The following is a 20,948-nucleotide window of genomic DNA, read 5'->3' as shown; positions in this document are numbered from 1 at the left end:
GATGGGCTCCGAAGAGGCAGTCAATCTCTTTTCTAAGAGAAAGGGGCGATTTGTGCTGAGCTTATGTCCCTGGGACAGGGTGGCCTCACCCCTGCGCCTGGGCCACCCGCTGCGGGAGCCTGAGGGGCGACAGATCTGTGTGGCTCAGCCCCAGCCCCGTGCCTCAGACCGGGATGCCCCGGTCACAGTCCTGCTTTGTAGACAAAGTGGCCGCCTCGCTCCCCCCAGAATGACAGCATTGCGAGCCTCTGACAGCTCTGCCTTCAGCCCAGCTCAGGCCTGGTAGGGGTCTATGACCCTCGAGGTGCCCAAGAGCAGCACAGGAACTTAGGGAGGGCCCCGGGGGTCTCAGAGACCCCTCCCTGCCCCCGCCCGTGCAGGTGGTCCACTCTGACCCCCAGCCTCCTCCCTCATACGCTCCCCGTCCTGACATGCCACAGGGAGCTCTCCCCCTGCGGAAGCCGGGCTCCGCGTGGCTGAGGCCTGTGGCTCTTCAGGACCCGAATTCCATCAGGTGAAGGGACTGCCTCCGGCTCAGTGAAAACGCCAATCCAGGCCCTTCCCGTTGGCGGGTGAGGCCTGCCACTAGATCACTTCCTTCCACGGCCACCTCTGTCACACCCCCTATGGCTTCCCTTGCTGCCCGACTGCTGTGGAGGCCTTGGTCTCTGAGATCGGCCCCTTGTGCCCTGAGGCCCCCTTCCAGAGCTCCCACGGGCGAGGAGAGACTCACACTCCAGGCCCTCACCACCACCGTCGGAACCGAGTTTGTGTTGTTCTCGGACCAGTCTGCTGTGCTCCCGGCCGGCTCCCAGCCCGAGCGGGCTCCCCACGTCACAGCTCCGGGACTGGCAGCATCCGCGTCAGGCTCCAGCACCATCGGGACCACAGTGGTCAGTGGGGAGAGAGCCCCCAGCACGGCGGCTCATACAAGATGCTCCCTTTCCTTCTTTTCAAGCCCCTGACACCCAGGAGTCTGTTTTCCTATTTTCTCATTTTCTAAGCCATTTCCAGTTGAAAATGCCTTTAAAGTTACTAAGAAGAGAGACAGCGTCCCAACCGTGGGCGCTCACTGCGAGCAGATCCACTGCGTTCCTAGCGAACCCGAGCAAGGGGCAGCCTCTCCCCGACGACAGGGCAGAGCTGCGCCGGACGCCCTCCGGCTGCGTTGACTGTGCTGAGTTTTCGTTCCCAAAATACAACACCCAGTTTGCAAGGGGAAGCTTAGCGTTGCACAGGGACTGCCCTTCAGACCCCGAGCCAGCTGACTCGGGGGCCACCACGCCAGATCTAAACTTAGCCACTGGTTAAGTAAGGGAGGGGACATTTCACTCCTTTGGTGAATCTCTCCCGTTTACAGGCGGCTCCTGCTCACCCGGGCACATGAGGGCCCGCGGACGGGTAGGCCGTGGCCAGCCCTCCCAGACCAAAAGCTCCAAACCCTCCAGTACCGATCCACCCTTCCAGAGCGGGGCTGACAGACAGACAGGCCGGGTTAGATCCCGTCACATTCCTCGTCTGCTTCTGAGTGAAAGGCAAGTGGCCACAGGCATGGCCACTGAGAGACAAGGAGCCAGTGACATCAGTCCGGTTCCCCGGCTGGCTGTGGTTTACCATGACTCTAGCCGTCACCCCTAGATAATTCTCACTGGTCAGGGTTGAGAGGTGGGGGGCGCTCAGCATTAGTAGGTTTTAAATTTTCTTCAGGTGATTCTAATAGGCAGCTACGATCATTAACTACGGGTCCTGACGACCTTCCAAATGGATATTAGCACTTCGGGTGCTTGACTCGTCCTCCGTTTAGCAAGCTCGGTATGCTAGCTAGATGCCGTAATTGTCTACAGAGAACATTCAGGAGGGTCCAAGCCATGTGCACATTTTGGGAAACGTGGAATGCCAGGGAAGGTTTGAACGAAGGCTCCCGGGTACTGTGTGGGAAGCGGGGGGCGTCTGGACATTTCGGTGTCTGAGCTCTTGAACAGGCCAGGATACCAGCGGGCAGTTGGAAAGACTTAAAGAACATTCTAGAGCCCCTTTGCCATATTATCAGCTCATGAATGGAAAAGAAAAGATGGAAAATAGAGCGGGGTGCTATTCAGACGTCCGTCAGGGACTTCACCCGGGTCCCTTGGCACCAGCAGGGGGGCCACGAGGACGGAAATGCACACAGCGTGCGGCCGAGCTCTGAACTGGACCGCTTCCCCCTGCCTCGCGGGTCTGTTACCTCCCGCTTTGTGTGGGACGAGCTACACCGTCTCGCTGCTCCGCGTTTCCTTATAAGGTTATCAATGATGACATGAGTTAACGCATTCCACGCGTGGGGTCCGTGTTTGGGGTGGGGAATTCCCTCAGCTGACACAGGGCCTAGCACCGAGGAGGGAGAGGAGTCCCAGGGTGGGCGGGTCGGGGAGGGGGATCCAGCAGGGCCCAGACCACGCTGGGCAGCAGCGACGATGCGGCGTGACCCGGCTGAACTGCAAACATCTGGGAGGCGGTCTTGGCCCTCCCTGTGCATAAGAACACGAGGCTCCAGAGAGCTGAGGTGAGCTGCCGTCAGATCTAAGAGGCCCACCGTGCCCAGCCTTGGGTCTGCTGTCCAGGCAAGCCAAGCTAGAAGGTTGGAGAGCGACGGCTAGGGCAGCCCTTTCTTATTCTGGTTGGTGTTCAAAGAGACAGGTTTGAGATCATTGTTAGGAGCTTTTTCGAGTAAGAAAGACATCAGATTATCTCATTTCTTTAACATTTATGTTAAAGACATTCTAAATACCAACACAAAGACCAACTCGATCTGCTTGAGTATTTCTGCATTTTGTATAAATCGAGTGCATTCCTTCATTTTCTTTTTTCTCCTCCACAGAAACTGCTCAAACTTTGCAAATTTGATTTCTGGTGAGGACATGGTTCCGATCAGAGCAACGCAGTTTATATGAAGGACTCTCTTCCACAGAAGCACTGCACAGCGGAGACCCACAACTCACCGCTGGCCTTGAGCAAGTCACTTCGACCCTCTGGCCCTCGGTTTATTTATCTAGAGAGTCACGGTGTTATACTGGTTGTCTAGGGCCTATAATTCTGCAGTTTGAAGAAAAAAATTTCTGGATGGATCCCATTAAAATGGACTATGTTATCTCAGAATACTGCTCACTGCATGGTTTTGGTCGCCTGAAATGATGGAAGGGAGATGTGAGGTTAGAGAAGACCCAAGTGACCAGTAGGCCTGGGAGTGGCTCCATCAGTGCCATCTGGTACAACTGGTGCCCGCAGGGTCCCAGGAAGGCCTTTCTGGCCTTTTAGTTCTCTCCACGCAGGTATCACCTGACTGGGGAGAAAAATATTGACCCCCTTCCTCTAAAAACGTTTCAGAGGCTTGTGTAAGCTATTCCCAAATTCTAGGCGCTACCAAAGGTTTGGACAAGGAACTCATCCAGGAGTAGACAACGGGTCAGAAGGCAGATGCTGGGCAATGAAGCCGATAAATCTGGTCCAAAGATGATGAAAATTTTATTTATTTAGTTAGTTAGTTCAAGCACTCTGTAGCTACACCCATAGGAGTAGAAAGGAGGCAAAGCCAGCGATGAAGACGACGATGGCATGGGCTGTGAGGTAAAGCAATGTTATTCGTGGAGCGTGGGCCCGCCAGCTGCCGGCCAGACCGCTACTGCGGCTTGAATCTGGTGAGGCTCTCACGAGAGCGAAGCCCAGAACTTCCATTCTGAGCCTCCAGCTTCAGGCACCCACGTCCGCCGTGGGAGCGACTGCCAGTGAGTCACGCACCTCAGTCCTTCTGCCCCCACCCAGGGACACTCCTTCCATGTGACACCCCCCCAGAGCGTAAGAGCCCACAGCTGTAATGTTAGCGCCCCCCACCCCGTCCCGGTTATCCAGATTCCAGATGCGCATCTTTGCCAACCTTAGTATGTGGCGTTGGTTCGTGCGGGGACCCCAATTCAGTAGGCGCCGCAGGTGCTCCCAGGGGTCCGGCTGTGGCCTCACAATCACGACCCACGGACTGCAACCCTGGTGAGCGGGGGGGACGCAACACTGCTCAGCCCGCACGATGCACCTCACAGAGCCTCACACACACAACCTCACGTAACAACTGTGACACAAACAGTACGACCCTCATTTCCCTCTGACTGACGACGGTTCAGAGCGCCGGAGTCCCCGGACCCGAACTGCGTCCCTAACCCGACACGGCCCTCCTCCGTCCGAGGACATCCGCCCCGGCCGCTGCCCGCTCCACACACTCTCTCCCCTTCAAAGGCAGCCCCGGCCACCACCACATCCGAAATGTCCCGATTCCCTGGGTTCTACCAGAAGAGGCAGCTCAAGTAAGGAAGACGGGTCAGGTCTCCCAGGCTAACCGGTCGCCGCGGGAGAGAACAAGCGAGAAGGCGGCTCGTCGCTTCTGTACAGCTTTATTTGCGGTTTGTCGGAACCGCTGAGGACGGTCCACAGGTTCGCACGACACCTGTGGGACGGCCGTCGGCTCGGGGGCTCCTTCCCACGGGGCAGCTGAGGAGCCGCGGCCACGCAGGCCCGGGCCGGGCTCACACCCAGTGCCGGCCCGCGCTCAGCGCCGCACTGAAGGTCCGCAGGGCCCGGTGCGTCCCCCTCACGGCCAGAAGGAGTGACCCCGCTTCGGCCACGTGGCCGGCGTCCCGCAGGTGCCCGGCCAGCCCCTCCGCGTCCCAGGGCCCTTGCTGCGGGCTGGCCAGGAGGTGCTGGACCACGTGCGGGTAGAAGGCAGTGGAGAGGCACTTCGCCAGCAGCCCGGCGTCCAGGAGCAGGGACAGGAGCTCTGGGTCGCAGTTCGAGTCGTTCACCTTTAGGAAAGGAGACAGGCACAACATGAGCGACGCCTCGCTTGGTCCTCGCCAGCCGACTCGTCACGCACGCCCTGCCCTCCGCCGCCCGCCAGCCTCACCCCCTCGGCCCGGGTCACCGGTGCTCGCCGCGGAGCCTCTGCCGTCCCCGCGCAGGGTCACACGCACGGCTCTCCGCGGCCAGGAACCGCCGAGTGCGCCCGCCTCACTCCCCCGACTCCTCCCCACGCGGCCGGAGCCGTCCCAGGTGAGGGAGGTGAGGGGTGAGGACCGCATGTCACGTCGTGGCCGTCGGGAGGCCAGCACAGGAGCTGCGTGTGGGTCAGCCTCGACTTCAGAGCCCGGGATCCCCGCCGCGGCATGGACCGTGTCCCTGGAGCTCCACCACGGTCCAGGTCCTGGAACCCCAAACCTCCCCTGTCCATAGACCCACATGAAAAACCTTCCCTCCAGAACAGGAAGACCCTTCTTCTACTCCGCTGAGAAAATACATGCGTCAACGCCGCTGATGTACAGAGGGTAAGGGACAGGAGGGCTATAGGCTACTCTTGCTTAAGCCTCTAGAAAGCTTAGTACCTAACTTACCTTTTTAAGATTTAAAAAAAAAAAAGATTTATGTATTGTGGAGAGAGACAGAGCACTCGTGTGTGCAAGCCCACAAGCGGGAAGAGGGAGAGTCTGCAAGCAGACTCCACGCTGAGCCTGAGCCCAGTGTGGGGCTCGATCTCATGACCCCGAGATCATGGCCTGAGCTGAAATCAAGAGCTGGAAGCTCAACTGACTGAGCCACCAGGCAGCCCTTTAAGACATTTTTATATCACTTTGGAGACCAACGTCATGGGGCTTGTTTTCAGCGTGGCTATCCTGTGTTTGCTCCCTCGTTTTACGGCTTGGTCTCTGTATGGTTCTCCGTGGCTGTGACACGTAGCCTAGGCGTTTCTATTTAATATCATTGTCCATATTCTTTGTACGAAATGAAGTTAACATTAGTCACACTCAAAACCCCGAGCCCCTCATTGAAAGCAGCTTCATGACGGTTCTTCTTAATGTCACTGCGCACTGTTAGTAGATCTGGTCGTAGGAACCTCTATTGTGGCATTTCACAGCCAATTACCTAACGTGTAGACCAGCTACGTTATACAATTGAACACAGCGTGGTCTTCCCAAATGCTCCATGACGAGGAGGTCAACTGTGTCCACCGGCTACAAGAATGAAAACCAAAGCCACTCTGGGAACAGGAATTACTCCCCACGGTCAGAGAACATCCGTCTTTCCTGCAACCTGGTGATCCTTTAAAACCAACAGAAACGTCGGCCCCAAGGCCCCCACCCCTTCGGGATGACATTTTCCCTAAGTCTCTCCCCAAACCTCGGACTGCTCCTTCCTCCACACTCCATGGCTCTTGTACCCTCCATCGTCATCCGTACACCCGTCTCCCCCGCCAGACTGGGGGCTTCTGGAGGGCACGGAGGTTTGATCCTCCTTCCGGTCCAGCATCCAGTTTAATCAACACGCGCTCCATGGCCGAACGAACCTGCATTCGTGAACACGGTCACATTTCTGTAAACCGCGCAAGAACGGGACAAGAACATGATCCCTGCAGAGAATCCGCGTCGAGCTGGATTCTGGAACTGCAGAGTCTCCCGCCAAGCCTGGGCCTCTCTGTCAGCCCGAGCACACGCGTCTCAGCCACTTTGGCTCAGGAAGACGCTCCGGCTGAACTCAGTTTAGGAGCTCGTTTGTTTTTGTTTTTAGAGACTGGACGGCAGGAGAGGAAGGCGGTGCAAGAGATACGGGTGCTTCCAACTCGCCCCGCCGGGGGCTGCTGAGGGGTTCCATGTACCTTCTCGCCTTCCAGCTTCCCTCCTCCTCCTGCTTCCCAGCGGACAAGAATCTTGACCCCCTGTGGGTGCTGCCCCTACCATCCCCGTGTCTACACGGATGGACGGCTGCCCACATGCCAGCGAGCCCTCGGTCTCAACTTTAAAGAATCCCCTTGAGACATTACTGCAGTTGAAGGATGAAAAAACCCATCCAGTGAGGTCAAAGTCATGTGCCCAGTGTCTCGGGGCTGCTAATTGGCGAGCTGGATGAGCAGCCCTCATCCCGGACGTGCATACTGTTTGCTCGCCTCCGGAATACGGCCTCTTCCGAGCTAAGATCTTTTCTCTGTTCACCCCCGCAACCCCGATGGCCAGAATAGTGCTGGCCCCATGCTAGGGGCTCCGCAAGACCTGTGGGATGAGTCCACGAGTGAATGAATCATTCTACCGCTCTCATCCTTTCTTTGTTCGCTGCTGCCTCCCTGCGCACACGCCACGCGCGCGCACACACACACACACACACACACACGGGGCGCCCGAGTCCCTGCAAGTGTTATTGTTCTGTTCACTCTTCACAAGAAAGAATCCCTCCACGTATCCCTCTAGGCGGGAACAGAACGCGTGCTAGGATGCTCCTGGCAAACGTTTGATAAAATGTACAGATAAAAGGCTCAGCGTCCAAACACCGCAGGGCAGTACCTTCTTTGCTGCCCTGAACAAGTCTTCAAGGCTAGGACACCTTTATTATTCTGTTTACTCACGATCCCTCCCTTTGGGGGCCTGAAAGTCTCCTAGAAAGGGAGTGATGGATTTTTCCAGCTTGAGGAGGAGACAGGGGTTCTGTCAATGCCAGCTGCTGCGGGCCCTTTCACTCCCGTCTCTGTCCGCTTTTCTCCAGGGCAGCGGCTTCCTTAAAATCAGTTTCCGGCTGGATGTGCCCCCGGCCTTCCAGACAGCTGCCGTGGGCTGGCGAGTGGGGTCCGTGGCAGGCGGGCAGGGACAGGGTGGGTGTCCACTCTCTAAAAGTTCTCTAGGTACTCCCTGAAGCCTACGGCAGAAGTCATGGAAATCAAATACAGAATTGCCCCCTTTGGCCCACCCCGAGGTCTCCTTAAGAAAGGTCTTGTCTGAGACTGTTGACCTGCACTGAGCTGGGCAGTGGCCAGGCCAAGGTTGAGGGGGTAGAAATTCTGGCGTAGTGCCTTGTCATCAGGTGCTGAGAAAATGGAAGTGGCTGACCTTATTTCCTTTCTCTGACCTTGTACTTGGTTTCCAGCTCTTTGCAAAAGATCCAGAATGGCCAGAGTATATTTTGTAATTGTCACATAGAAGGAAAATACTTATTCTGTGCATATTTGGGACAAAATAGGGAATGAGAGACTACAGAAAGAAAGATGGCTTTTGTGAAGACTCCTTCCAACAACTGCATCTTAAAGAAAAGGAGCCTGAGGGTCAGAGAAGAGAAGGATGGCCTGAGGGCACCAAGAGCCAAAATTGCTTCTCTCTACTTGCCAGGCCTCCTGCCTCGGGGGGAGCCAAGGCCAGGTGGGTCGTCAGCGGAGCAGAGTGCCTGGAGCCCCCCAAGCCTTCCTGGGCATGACTGTCCCACTGCGGAGTTGCCACAGTAATTTGTTAAGCCTCAACTTTTCCCCATTCTTGTTTTTGACCAAAATTCTAACTTAAGGCCCTAAAAGTCTGATGCTGTCTTACCACCCAATACCCCTAACCTACTTTGTTTTCCTTTTTGGAATTTAAAAATAAAATAGTAGTATTAGGAGGCACCTGGGTGGCGCAGTGGGTTAAGCCTTTGCCTTCAGCTCAGGTTATGATCCTGGGGTCCTGGGATCAAGCCCCGAGTCAGGCTCTCTGGTCAGCAGGGAGCCGGCTTCCCCCGCTCTCTCTGCCTGCCTCTCTGCCTACTTGTGATCTCTCTCTCTGTCAAATAAATTTAAAAAACAAAAACAAAAACAAAAAAAGTAGGAATAGTTTTTAAAAAAAATTGTCTATATGTGGACCACCAGAAAATGACTTTTTCCTCCTTTCTTCTCCAGTAATTCTCCATGTGCAGAGAGAGGTTTTCACAATCATACAATATTTGTAGTCTAGCTTACTAATGACGTTAAAAATTTTTTCATTGTTTTTACATAGTTTTTAGTATTAAAAATTGTAATGGCTACAAAATTGTCTACTGATAGCAATAACATTTATTTAACTTCTCCTGCTTGGAATATTTTAGCTGTTTTTAAATATTTGCTATTACTGAAGTACTATCAGTGAATTTTTTTCTGTATGTGTTTTCTAGGAATCATTCCTGTAGGATAACTTTCCAGAGAGGCATAACCAGGGTGTTCCCGGACAAACTGTGCCCCTCCCCCATCGCCCTGTTGGGTCCTAACCCCCAGGACCTGAGACTGTGACTTCACTTGCAGAAAGAGCCTTTATAGAGGCAATTGGGTTTAATGAGTCACATGGGCAGATCTAATCCAGTCTGACTGGTGTCTTCATCAAGAGGAAAGGACACACACACACACACATACACACAAACACACACACACCCCCGAGGGGCAACCCTGTGAAGACTCAGGGTGAAGGTGGCCGTCTGCAAACCAAGGAGAGAGGCCTCAGGTGAATTCAATCCTGCTGACATCCTGACCTTGGACTCTGGCCTCCAGAACTGTGCGACAACAAACTTCTGTGACTTGAGTTGCCCAGGCTGTGGTGCTTTGTTACCGCAGCCCACACACACTAACACGCAGGAAAGAGGACCTGAAACCTTTCTTGGCAGGGACATGAACGGGGGTGCAGCCATAGTAAAGCCAACTGTCCAGTTTACGCGGGGAGCATCCAAGGAGGAGTGTGTCAGTCTCACTGTAAACATCTCAGCTTTGGCAGTTATTATTTTGAAAACAAAATTATTTTGCTCATTTGGGAGATGCATAATGATACCTCAAGGATGCTTTAATTTGAATGTTTATTTGCAAGGACTGTTTTCCCCCGCACCGGTTCCTATCATTTTTGTTTCTTATTGTGGGAAGCATCAAACCCTTCCCTCCTTTACCAGAGTCGGGACATCGCTCCTTCCCACGGGGAGGGGTTCTCTGTATAATGTTAACCCTGATTTTAGTTACAATGAACATTCTAAACTGTTTGCAATTCTGTTCGGATTATTTGTTGTTTTATAGAAGTTTTACATTTTTACATTGTCAGGAAAAGAACTGGTCCTTCATGATTTTTTTTTTCTATTGCTTTAAAGCTTAGAAGTTACAATTCCTCAAAAGGTCTGATATATATACACATTTTTTTTCTGATTTTTAAAAATATGTAACTTTTTAATTGATCAAGACTTACTTCAGTATATAGTCTGTGGAAAACAACTCCTCCCTGACATTTGCTTGACTGGTGCTTTCCCAGCTTGAGGAAAAAAATATGTTCTGTCATTTCTGGACTCAGTTGGATGTTGGAGATAAATATGAAACAAGTCCAGAAGGATTAGTTGATTTAATTCCTCTGATCGAATAACTTTTGAATTCGAGTGACAGGCAGTCTGGTCTTGGGAAGAGTAGACAGACGTTGGGCTAGAGACCAATTTCCAGTCTTGGTTTCTTTGCTGAACAGCTGTGTGACCTTGTTAAGGACAATCTCTCAGATTCCACATCTGAAAAACAGACGGTGTCTAAGGGCTGTGATAACCTATGCTTTTAAGTGCCCAGCACAATGCCTGGTGCAGGGTTCAAGTTCAGTAGAGGGACCAAGTTACTACAGTCAAACAAGCAAGGCATGAAGCATGTTCTAGAAGGGGAAGGCATACACATATCATAAAATGGGTAATGCCTGCCATCTCGATTACTGATTATTTTTTCTGTAATTAATTTTTGAGAATAAATGAAACTTTGAAGATCTCGGGAAAGAAATCTATTAAAGCTCAAAGTGCTACCATCTTCCAAGTCATGAAAATGTTATCTGCTTAATTCCGGTTTCCACAACAGGTAATGAACCTTCTCTGAATTAAAATCTTTGATTTTTATGGATCTATACCAAACGCAGAGTAATTATAATAATGAGGTAAGCTGAAATTCCACTGGCATAATGTATGCAGGGCCTCATTCCAATTATTTTAAAGAAGATTATTTAATATTATTTCACTGTTTACTTGAGGACAGGATATTTGTCTCAGTTTTACACATACTGCTACTAATAAAAGTTATTAAATACCAACTACAAGGTCAGAGAAATAAAAGGGCAGCACAATTGTATACTTGGATAAGAAAAGTGCCCACAGGTTTCTTCTGTCTCTCTGTTTGTCTGAATGATATTCGGACTCCACTTCCGCAGAAGCACTCTAGCCCCCTTCCCGGCATGGAATTTCATAGTACGCCTCTTCTGAAACCAAAACAAGGACAAATCACCTAACTTAGGCTCTAGCAATAGGAGAGAATCTTGAAATGCCGAGCTTGCTCACCTCTATGACCACAGCAAATGCTGCACCGAGGGCCCTGAGTTTGGCTGGTTCCACACTCTGTACCTACCTCCTTCCTACTTTCATTTCCTGTGCAATTAATTGTGTCACATGTGACTCTCCCCGTAATTCCTTTGAACATAAGATGTTATTTCACTTGACCTTCACAAAAATCCTCACCCCTACACCCAGTACCAGGTTGTTCACTATCCGTGCAGCCTAGAAATCGAATAGATTGACCTACAGGGAGTGAGTTGCCCGTCCCCAGAGGTACCCAGCTAAGAATTGTGAGACAGCGGTTTTGAGGAAGCCCTCCAGAATGGGAGAGACTCTCACTAAGGAGGAAGTAGTTGGAGACCTGGATAGAGTTAAAGAGGAGACAAAGAAAGGAGAACTTCTTGGTTCTGTAACATCTTTCATGTAAAGATGCGCTTCTGGGAATCTTGGAGGCTTTCCCTCCAACCCAGACACGAGGGCACTGTCCGTTCTGCCGGTACGTTCCTGTGCCTTCCAGGCAAGATGAAAGGGGCTGAGACTCCCCAATACTGTAACACGCGAAGGACGGTCCCCAGAAGCAACTATTCTGAGCAGCTCCATCGGGCAGGGCGACGATCAAGACAAAGGAGCAGCTTTCAATCTGCAGGTGCTCTCGTACCACGAGGGTTATCAGAAACTGGTGGGGGCACCCCGGGACGTGGTGAGCTCCCGGCCCTCCCGGCCCCCCCAAGAGCGCTTAACCTTGGAGTCTGAGCGGGTTTGAAAAAGGAAGCCCTGTGGTGGCCAGGCTGTTAGACCAGTTCTGCCCGAGTCTCTTTCAGAGCTAATATGATGAGAGATGCTTCCAGCAATTTCATTTCTCTGCAGAGAGAACCCACGTGCACCGTAAGACAGCCTGTCCCGTCGCGGTAGGGCTGAGGACAGGCTCTGAATGTTGGGTCCAGCGTTTCAATTTCAACACTGGCTCTACTAGCCGGGTGACCTCTGAGTCTCTGTGTTTTCATCTGCGAAACTAGAATGCGATCTTCTCACAAGGTTATTAAGAAGAGCAAGTGCGGCTGTGCCTACTACGATGCCTGGCAAAGAGCTGGTGCCGGAAAGATGGTGGTTATTAGCTTCCGAGAGAAACGCTTCATTAGGTGTGATGAGGCCGTACACTCTTCCTCTGAAACCCCCGAATGACGCTCTCACTAGGCATCGTAGTCCAGGACCGATCCCGGGCGGGAGGGTGCGGGTCGAGGCGCTGAGCAGTACTAAGGAGAAGGCTGTGAAGAGCAGAAGCCAGCACAAATCTGGAACTGTTCTTCAGTCTACAGAACTGTTAGGGACCAACAGCTGCTTCCTCTGATCAAATGAGTGATGAGTTTCACCCTGCGGAAAATCCTCCAGAGATCTGAACACGGCAGCAGGAAAATCCTTCTTGGACAGAGTAAGGTTTTGGAGGCGAGTTCACATCTCACCAAGGCTGATGGACAGACAGCCCGACTTAACTTCGACTTAGGGTTTTTTGACTTTATGAAGGAGCACAAGCAACACACATTCAGTAGGCATCACTGCGCTTGGATTTTGGCTCTTTTCCTGGACTAGCAACACGCAGTGCGATCTCTCTTATGAGGCTGGGCAAAGCCACAGCTGCCCACCTGCCACACGACCACGAGGGTGAACATCTGATACGCGGACCACCCTCTTCCGCACGCACACGGCCGTTCTGTTTCTCACCTTCGGCACAGTAGTCAACAACTACGTGAGACATTCGATACTTTATTATAAGATAGGCTTTTGCTGTTAGCTGATTTTGCCGTAGGTTAATGGAAACGTTTGGAGCGTGCGTGGGGTAGGTGAGGCTAAGCTCCGATGTTCTGTAGGCTATGTGAATTAAATGCCTTTTTGACTTATGATACTCTCAACTTATGATAGATTTTTGGGACGTAACCCCATCGTTAGCAAGAAGATCTCTACCACACCAGGGTTTTAATTACTCATCAACAGCCTAATCTCTGAGACAGACTTTCTATTTCTTCAGGAAAGAGTCTGCGAGCTGTAAGACGTTACACACCCAACACTAGACGTCTGCAAATTTCCGAAGAGCTTTGAGAAGGAAGCAGGCACGGCTACTGGAGGTGAAGCGGGCACAATCTCGGCCACCAGCACTCACGCTCCATCCGTGCGGCTGGAAACACTGACGAAGCGGTCAGCATCTCGCAGCTTACGGTGGAATGACACATGTGATCAGCGAGCAAGGGGGGTGCTTTTCCACCTCGGCCCACAGGTTTGCAGGAGCAATTGCCTATCAGAGTCCCTGTGCTGGACACGTCTTCTTTTAATGTCAACAGGAACTAGCGTCCATAATCGTAAGGGGGAAACTGAAGTCACCGGTGAACTCAGGCCCTCTCCTAACGGATGGAGTGAATAGCAAAATAAACACAAAAGAAGAAAGCAAAAAAGAAAAGAAAAAGAAAGTAAATGTAAAAGTAAATGTATCTTCCACTGCAATACCACATAGGATTTAAAAAGAGCTAGTCAGAAAAAAAAACGTAATAAAATAAAATAAAAATGGCGGGTGAGGATTCCTGCACAAAGGCCCATTGCAACTCTCCCCTTAGAGAAGACCTTTGAATGGTGCCGGGAGAGAGTGACGAAGGACAGCTAGCATTCTCGAGATGACAAAGTGACAGGTGGAGAAGAGGTGAGGAGCTGCCGCAGGCTGCCGGTGGGAGGTGTGGTGGGGGGCAGGGGGGCGGGGAGGTGGCCGTGGCTCTGAAGGGTCGCCCGAGAGATCCCTGGGATGGAACCGTTCTGTATCTTTTTTTTTTTTTTTAAATTTTATTTATTTGACAGAGAGAAATCACAAGTAGGCAGAGAGGCAGGCAGAGAGAGAGAGGAGGGGAAACAGGCTCCCTGCGGAGCAGAGAGTCTGATGTGGGGCTTGATCCCAGGACCCTGGGATCATGACCTGAGCCGAAGGCAGAGGCTTTAACCCACTGAGGCACCCAGGCGCCCCGGAACCATTCTGTATCTTGACCAGAGTGGGGGTGACACAAATCTCCGCGCGACGATACCGCACACAGACTGCCCCCCAAATGAGGGCGTGTCAAAGGGCTGGAATCTGAGTCCGTCTGCGCCCGCCCTGGCTAAATGCCACACTGCGGCTGCGCCAGACGTCGCCACTGTTGGCAACTGGACGAAGGGTGTAACGGATCTCACCGCGGTGTTTCCCACAGTTGAAAGCAAAGTTAAAAATCATCTCAAAATAAAGTTAAAAATACATAAGAACTGGAACACTCTGCCAAACTTTAGCACCAGGTCTGACGATGCTAGGCATTTTTATGAACACATTTCTGGGTCACAGACGGGTTACCTGATGGGAACCTCCAGCCCCAGCTGGAGAGGTTACCGTTAAGTCTCACGACCCAGTGCCCGTGGGTGAGGGTCTTGAGGGGCGGGTAAGTGACTCAGCTCAGCAACCGACTTCTCTGCTTTGGAACTTTGCATCCAGAGGCCACAGAGGTGTCGCTGTTGTCATCACAACCCCAGGCAAACCAGCCTCAGGCCGCGGGCCTATTTCAAAACCACAGAGTTTTAGCACAAGGCTGCACGTCAGATCAAGGTGGTACAGGGGTCCATCAGCACCACTTCAAAATGACTTGGGTGCTGCAAGGTTCCCATTTGGTTTCTTATTCTGCAAGTGTGTGTGTGTGTGTGTGTGTAGGGGGTGGGGCAGGGTAGAGGGAGTGGGGGCGTGTCTGGAGGGGTGGTGGGCAGCCGTTAGGGAGTCCCAGCGCTGGCTGCAGTTCTATGAGATGCACTGGAGATGAAGAATCTTTAAAATGAAAACTGATACACTTGCCTATGCAATTTTGAACTGCATTGCGAGCTCTGTGCACGACGGATATGGAAAGGCAACGTATAATAAATCACTGTTTTATTCTCGAAGAGGCCCATGGCAAATTTGGAATACTTAAGCAGCGACACTAACACAGGGTGAGGTGGTGATGAGGAGGAAAAGCACTGAAAACATGCAGTCTGCTTTTCCTCCATGTTTCCCTTCTTCCTGATTTCTTGGATTTACAATTAAAAAAAAAAAAAACAGGCTAAGGAGAAAAGAATCCACCGTAATTCTTAGCTTCTTGTAAATTCCCCACATAATGCAATGTTTATGTTGGCACGGACGGATGCGCGGGCTACCAGCACACAGGTCCCCTGCTCTCTCTATTTCCATCTAGTCTCCAGAGAAGCCCTGCTCTGACCAGGCTTCAGTGATAAGGAAGGCTAGTCCCAAAATCTTTACAGAATTCAGAAATACATCTCAATGAATAAATGCATTAGGTTTTTCTCATTTTGTTCATTATGACCATTTCCAAATGCAATTATGGTCCGTGTTCTATAACCATATACCTAACTTCCTGTACCCATTGTTATTAAATCTCTTCACGTCTCGTTTGGCAAGTCTGTATCTTGCGTGCTAGAATTCCCCTCCCCTCTCTGGTCCCTGGAAAACATCACCTTACATTTCTGTGAAAAACTCACCTGCGTGAGTATACCCACACACCTGAAATTGTGTGTGTGTGGTGTGCGTACACGCTCACAAAACTTCAAATGAAAGAATGGTCCCCCTACAGAAGGGTTCCAGTAATACATACAACACATTCATACAACACAAATTCACTAAAACACAACCCTGAGCAATCTATTCCCAAAGTGTACAATTTTAAAAGGCAAGAACAAGTTTCTTCCTTAATCACGGTAACAAGACAACCAGCCTTGAGGGAGAAATCTCAGGCCTTGACTTTAGTACGTCATTCCTCAAGCCAAGACACTGCTTCAGTGGCACTTGAGTTTGCCAGAGGAAATAAGACCCTGAGACTTCAGATGGCGCCAGTAAACGGAACTTGTAGCCGCCGTCTCACCTTTAATTAGCACGTAACCAAACACCTACGTCCAGGCACAGAAGCCTGCCCGCTGCAACAAATTCCCTCGATCCAGATTTCAAGTGGCAAGGACAAGTCCACTGGTCCTGCACGGCTGTGATGTTTCCCTAAAGGGACTAATAGGCTGCTTCTCTAGAGAAACTGCTTCCTTATTCGGATTTGTATTCTCAGCACATAAACACCGAGTCTGGTTCATGGGAGGAGTCCAGTACATGTTTATAAAATACACATTTACTTCTTAGACAAAACAGAAAGAGTTAATGTGGTCAGAGGACATTGCAGAGAAAATGGTCTGAGATGAATCATGGATATTATTTATGAGAATGACAATGCAAATTCATTTCTCGGAAACACACACGAGAGTCAGCCCCCCTGGAATACCTGGCCGACGGCGGTGACGTGCTCCAGTGCCATGGCGTGAAGGTGCTCATCTCGGCTCTCGAGGAGAAGTTTCAGGGCTGGGAGCAGCAGGGACTGGCTAAGCAGCAGTGAGCACAGCTCCTTCACGCCCTGAAACCGCAAGTACAATCAGGTGAGCGAGGAGGCAGGAGGCACTCCGTATCCCAGGCACTACTCTGGTTGGGGTCTCTTTCTACACCTTTTGTAGGAGTGTTGTGTGTCTCTGCGTGTATGGAGCACAGGCAGGGCCACGCTGATTTAGCATTCGGTACCTGCTTCCTTCATTTCACAACAGATAGTAAATATCTTCCTGACCTCTCAGATATTCACCTGATACTCACCAGACACTGCATTTCATGGCTGCCCAGGGTCCCCCTGGATGGAGAGAAAACTGCGGTCTCTTCTAATCTCTCCAGAGCTCTAGCTTCCCCACCAGCAAAATGGAGGTAATTATATCTGCTTTGCAGTTTTGTGTGTGTGTGAGAATAAGTGTTAATGAATAATAACACACAATGCTCAGCATCTCCTAGACACTTAACAAATGATAAAAATTATTACCCGTTGTTATTATCAACAATATCGAGTTGTCCTCTGCAACAAGAAAAGCCAGCAACTTAAACATTTAAAAACCTGTTTATAATTCTAATGTCAAGGTGAACTGAATGTATCATGAAAACTATCTGTGGTCCAGAAAAATGAAAATGCATTTGGATCTCCACATAGGCATTTGAATTTTATCCTCAGCGTTTTATTATCCTAGCTGAACCTGTCATCAGAGAGCAGACTTTTATATAAGATAACAAATGATAATCCTTCACAACGAAAGTATAAGAGAATAGACAATAAATTTGCAAGCGCTTCCTCCCTGCCGAGCTGTGTGCTCCCCGGTGTCCTAACTAGCTGTAACAGAAAGAACAGAACATCTGGACCAAGAACCAGACAATGAGTGCAACTTATTATACAAAGCAAGGGCTGTTTTTGAAAGAACTGAGAAATCACTACCCACCACCAGTGCCATGGGACTGATCTTTCTCTTGCACTCCTCCAAGAATGGCATATCAGAGAAGAAAAACTCAAATTTATGACATTTTCATAATTTATTTGCATTATTATAAAGTGTAGATAAAACAAGAAGCTCCTATTTAAAGCCCAGGATAAAGGCCTCTCTGGCATTCCATTCACTGTAGTGTTTTCACCTTTCCCCCTAGTGCGTCTACTGGAGATCAGCAAGGGCTTCAGTTTCAGATTGGAAGGTCCTGCTACATGACCTTCTGTGAAACTGATCAACACCGCAGGGTAACAGGTTTGTAAGGGGTGTACTTCAATCATCATGGATCCTGAGTCAGAAAAGTCCTCTGTGAGCCCTAACGTACACAGTCATATGGTCTCACCGAGCATCTGGGCCAGAGAGAAATGCAGATTTGTAATCTGAGATGCCAAAACCTGCAGAGAATATTTGGGAAGATGAAACAGAAACTCCCATACATGACAGTTTCACGTAACTGTCACCCACCAACTTGCTTCGGTCTCCCTCCTCCTCCTGGAAAGTCCCAGCAATGCTCTCCCACCTGCACATTCCTCGGTGCCCAGGAGACCTTCCGGCCACCATGGAATTTTCTGGATCTCTGCTGTTCACATGGCAGCCAGGAGCCGCATGTTGGCTAGTGAGATCTGCCTAGTATAATCCAGGCACTGTTTTTAAATTTTTATTCAACTGTCCTTCACTTAAATTTCAGTACCCACACATGGCCGTGGCTACCGTCCTGGCAGTGAAGCAAACACAATGAGCTCCCGCACACCTCTGGTCTGTGCACAAGCCTTAACCTCTGCTGCTTCTCTGCCTGCGAGACCCCTACTGGTTCTCAGGGTCTCAGCTAAAAAGGGCCCAGGAAAACCCCAAGTCTTACAAAGACACCTCTGATCTCCCAGGCCCAGCACTCCTCCGTTCCCACCATACTTCGTGAACATTTATTCACCTGTTCATCTGCCGCACTTTCCCTTCTCTGTATTCCAAAGTTGCTTGGTATATACTATACCTTAAAATAGTCATATATAATTCCTTCTCGTCTCATATCTACTCGTTGACTAAGTTATCAGTACTAGGTAAAGAGGTATTTCTCAGCACTTTATGATAACTTAGACTAAGCACAGCACAACAACTTTGAGGACAAGTTTTATCAAAATAACCTGGATACCCTTCAGAGCAGACAACCTGGACAGATGGTGAGGAAGTGGGTTGGCCTAACTGTCTAAGGCAGGTGCTTAAAGGGACTTACCTTTTCTTTCATCCCCGTTTCTTGACCCCTAAATTCCCATATTTAGAGGATTTTTTTCCCTTCATGACTCTTGAATGACTTTAGGTCATGCCTGCTGTTGCTCATGGTACTTGCTGAATTATGGCCTTTACGGTTTTGCTGATGGAAAATATTACCTGAAGGATAAAATCAAGGACGACTAAGAACAGAGGAGTCCTTTTTGAGCTGCTGAGTATTTTTAATCTCTTAGCTAGCAGTGATTGGCTAAATACTCCCTATTTAATGACTATACTAGGTTTTCTCTGCGTAGTTTCCCCTCTGTTGCAAGAAGACAGTGTATCAGTTTTATAGAGGGATTTTGGGAGCTCTAAGAAAGATCAAAATAGCAAAGGGAACCAGAAAACACCCCACAGGTACCTTCCCAGCTCAAACCTATCTAGCCATCAAGATACAGAATAAGAGACCTTGAATGCGAGGAACAGGTATGTCTGGGCCCAAAGCCAGGCCAGAACCCAGGGCACTGTCCTCTATGGTGAGGCCCCGGGGCACGGCTCCTGTGGCTGCTGGGTGTCAGAGAAGCGGGACCAGTCCCCCTACTCATCCTGGGGTACCCTGCTCCTGAAGACATGGTAGGGCCTGTGGCAGGAGCGTGGGGCAAGGTGTACAGGGCTGGGTGTCATCGGACCTGACAATCGAACTCCAGACATTATCAAAAGTAACTGGACTGCGAGAGGGAACAATCACATTGAGACTTAGCTGCTGGAGATCAGCGAGGCTCCCTCCCCGGCTGGCGTTTAACTCCCATCCACTTGACTCAATGCCCCTGTGACTCTTGCTGGTTCTGGCTGTACCTTTAAGAAACTGGGGACCTTCAGGGTCGGTCACAAATAGCTGGAACTTGGAATTTTAAATCTGTAAATGCCGAGAATCTGTTTTGTGCCAACTTCTCATTCTGAATATCTCCCGTTCCTGAGAATGTTTCATATATTGCCATGGATACAAGCTAAGAAGGAGAATACAGACCTTTCCAGACTGTAGGACACATGACCTATGAGCAACATTGATTTTATCCTTCTGGTAATATTTTCCACCAGCAAAACCAGCATGACCGGAAGTAAACAGGTACCAGGAACAATAGCAGGGATCACGTGAAGACGTTCTCAAGAGTTATGAAGAACGAAAAAAAAATCTCTAAATATGGGAACTTAGTGGGGGGATGGGAAATTTTGCTTCACCTGAAGCACAAGGTTATGTCCTTTTAAGTGCCCTGTCCCAGGCAGGCACATGTACTTTATAAGCCATAGAGTAAGGCAACCAAAGGTACTGGGTTACAAAAAAGTGAGTCATGGATAATTTTCCCACCACGGTGATATTCAACATTATGCAGTTCTGAAATTAGACTGTAATTTCCAAATGCTGTAAAATAAACTTAACAAGACATTTCCATTTCTTAATTACAGTGTTCCTTCCTTTGTAACAATTTTAACTCACATTTGAGCACAGTTAACAATCAATAAAAATAGTACATAACCTTGACAAGATTCCTTTAATCATGGTATCCCAAGACAAAAATCTGTACATGTACCCAGTTGAAAGACAGCACTGAGGCTGCATAAGGAACAACAAACAAAAGAAACTGTGGCAACACAACTTATTTGATGATAATTACCCCTTGTCTCATCAAACTGAAACAGACAAGTGATAAGGACCTATTTCAAAATGGGGCTCAATCTGGTACCTTTCTGCCACCCCCAAGAAAACTGCGGACCTGTGGAGAAGTCGTGAGTCCTAACAGATTGCCTCAGGTCCTCCTCGAAAGTCTGGAGACGTTGAAGAACACTCAGAACTAGAGTCGCCTCCGAGACGACACAATCTAACCTTGTATCAGAGGCCAGAAATGGTAGGTCTGGAGCATCTGGTGCTTTCCTCAGGAACACAGGTCATCTCTGGCCCCATGTGGAACAGGAGGAACAGCACAATCTCATGCCTCGCCAGGCCTCTGGCTGCTGTAGTGCATCTCCTGTCCCCGCCCTTCAGGTGCTCCCAGTCCCAGTGAAGAGGAGAGACCAGGAGATCCCTCTCTGTGACGTGTGAGGAGGACTCTAACAGATGCGGGCTTACGGCACTGCGCTATCCATTCTGATTCCCCTAAAACACTCAGGAATCACTGGTCCAGAGATTCTTAGATCAAGCAGGACCACAGCAAATAAAGTATTACCCCATTTGTCAAAGTGCCTCAAGCTGGCCATAGGAGCATGCCGGG

The 20,948-nt window shown here is 50.1% G+C and overlaps 1 protein-coding gene across 2 annotated transcripts in view; it reads right to left on the bottom strand.

The window, feature by feature from the left end:
* Positions 1 to 4,402: 4,402 nt before the first annotated feature.
* NBAS (NBAS subunit of NRZ tethering complex) overlaps positions 4,403 to 20,948 on the bottom strand; it is a 322,741-nt gene continuing 306,195 nt past the window's right edge. For both annotated transcript variants that reach the window (XM_044262053.1, XM_044262054.1), the window contains exons 51-52: positions 16,413 to 16,541; positions 4,403 to 4,826 (exon numbers count right to left, since the gene is read on the bottom strand). In XM_044262053.1, the coding sequence (XP_044117988.1) occupies positions 4,551 to 4,826; positions 16,413 to 16,541 (405 nt within the window). In that variant the 3' untranslated portion in view covers positions 4,403 to 4,550. The remainder of the gene's footprint in view (positions 4,827 to 16,412; positions 16,542 to 20,948) is intronic.

Source organism: Neovison vison, chromosome 8 (assembly GCF_020171115.1).
Source record: "Neovison vison isolate M4711 chromosome 8, ASM_NN_V1, whole genome shotgun sequence".
NCBI lineage: Eukaryota > Metazoa > Chordata > Mammalia > Carnivora > Mustelidae > Neogale > Neogale vison.
This window is presented reverse-complemented; position numbering and strand designations above follow the sequence as displayed.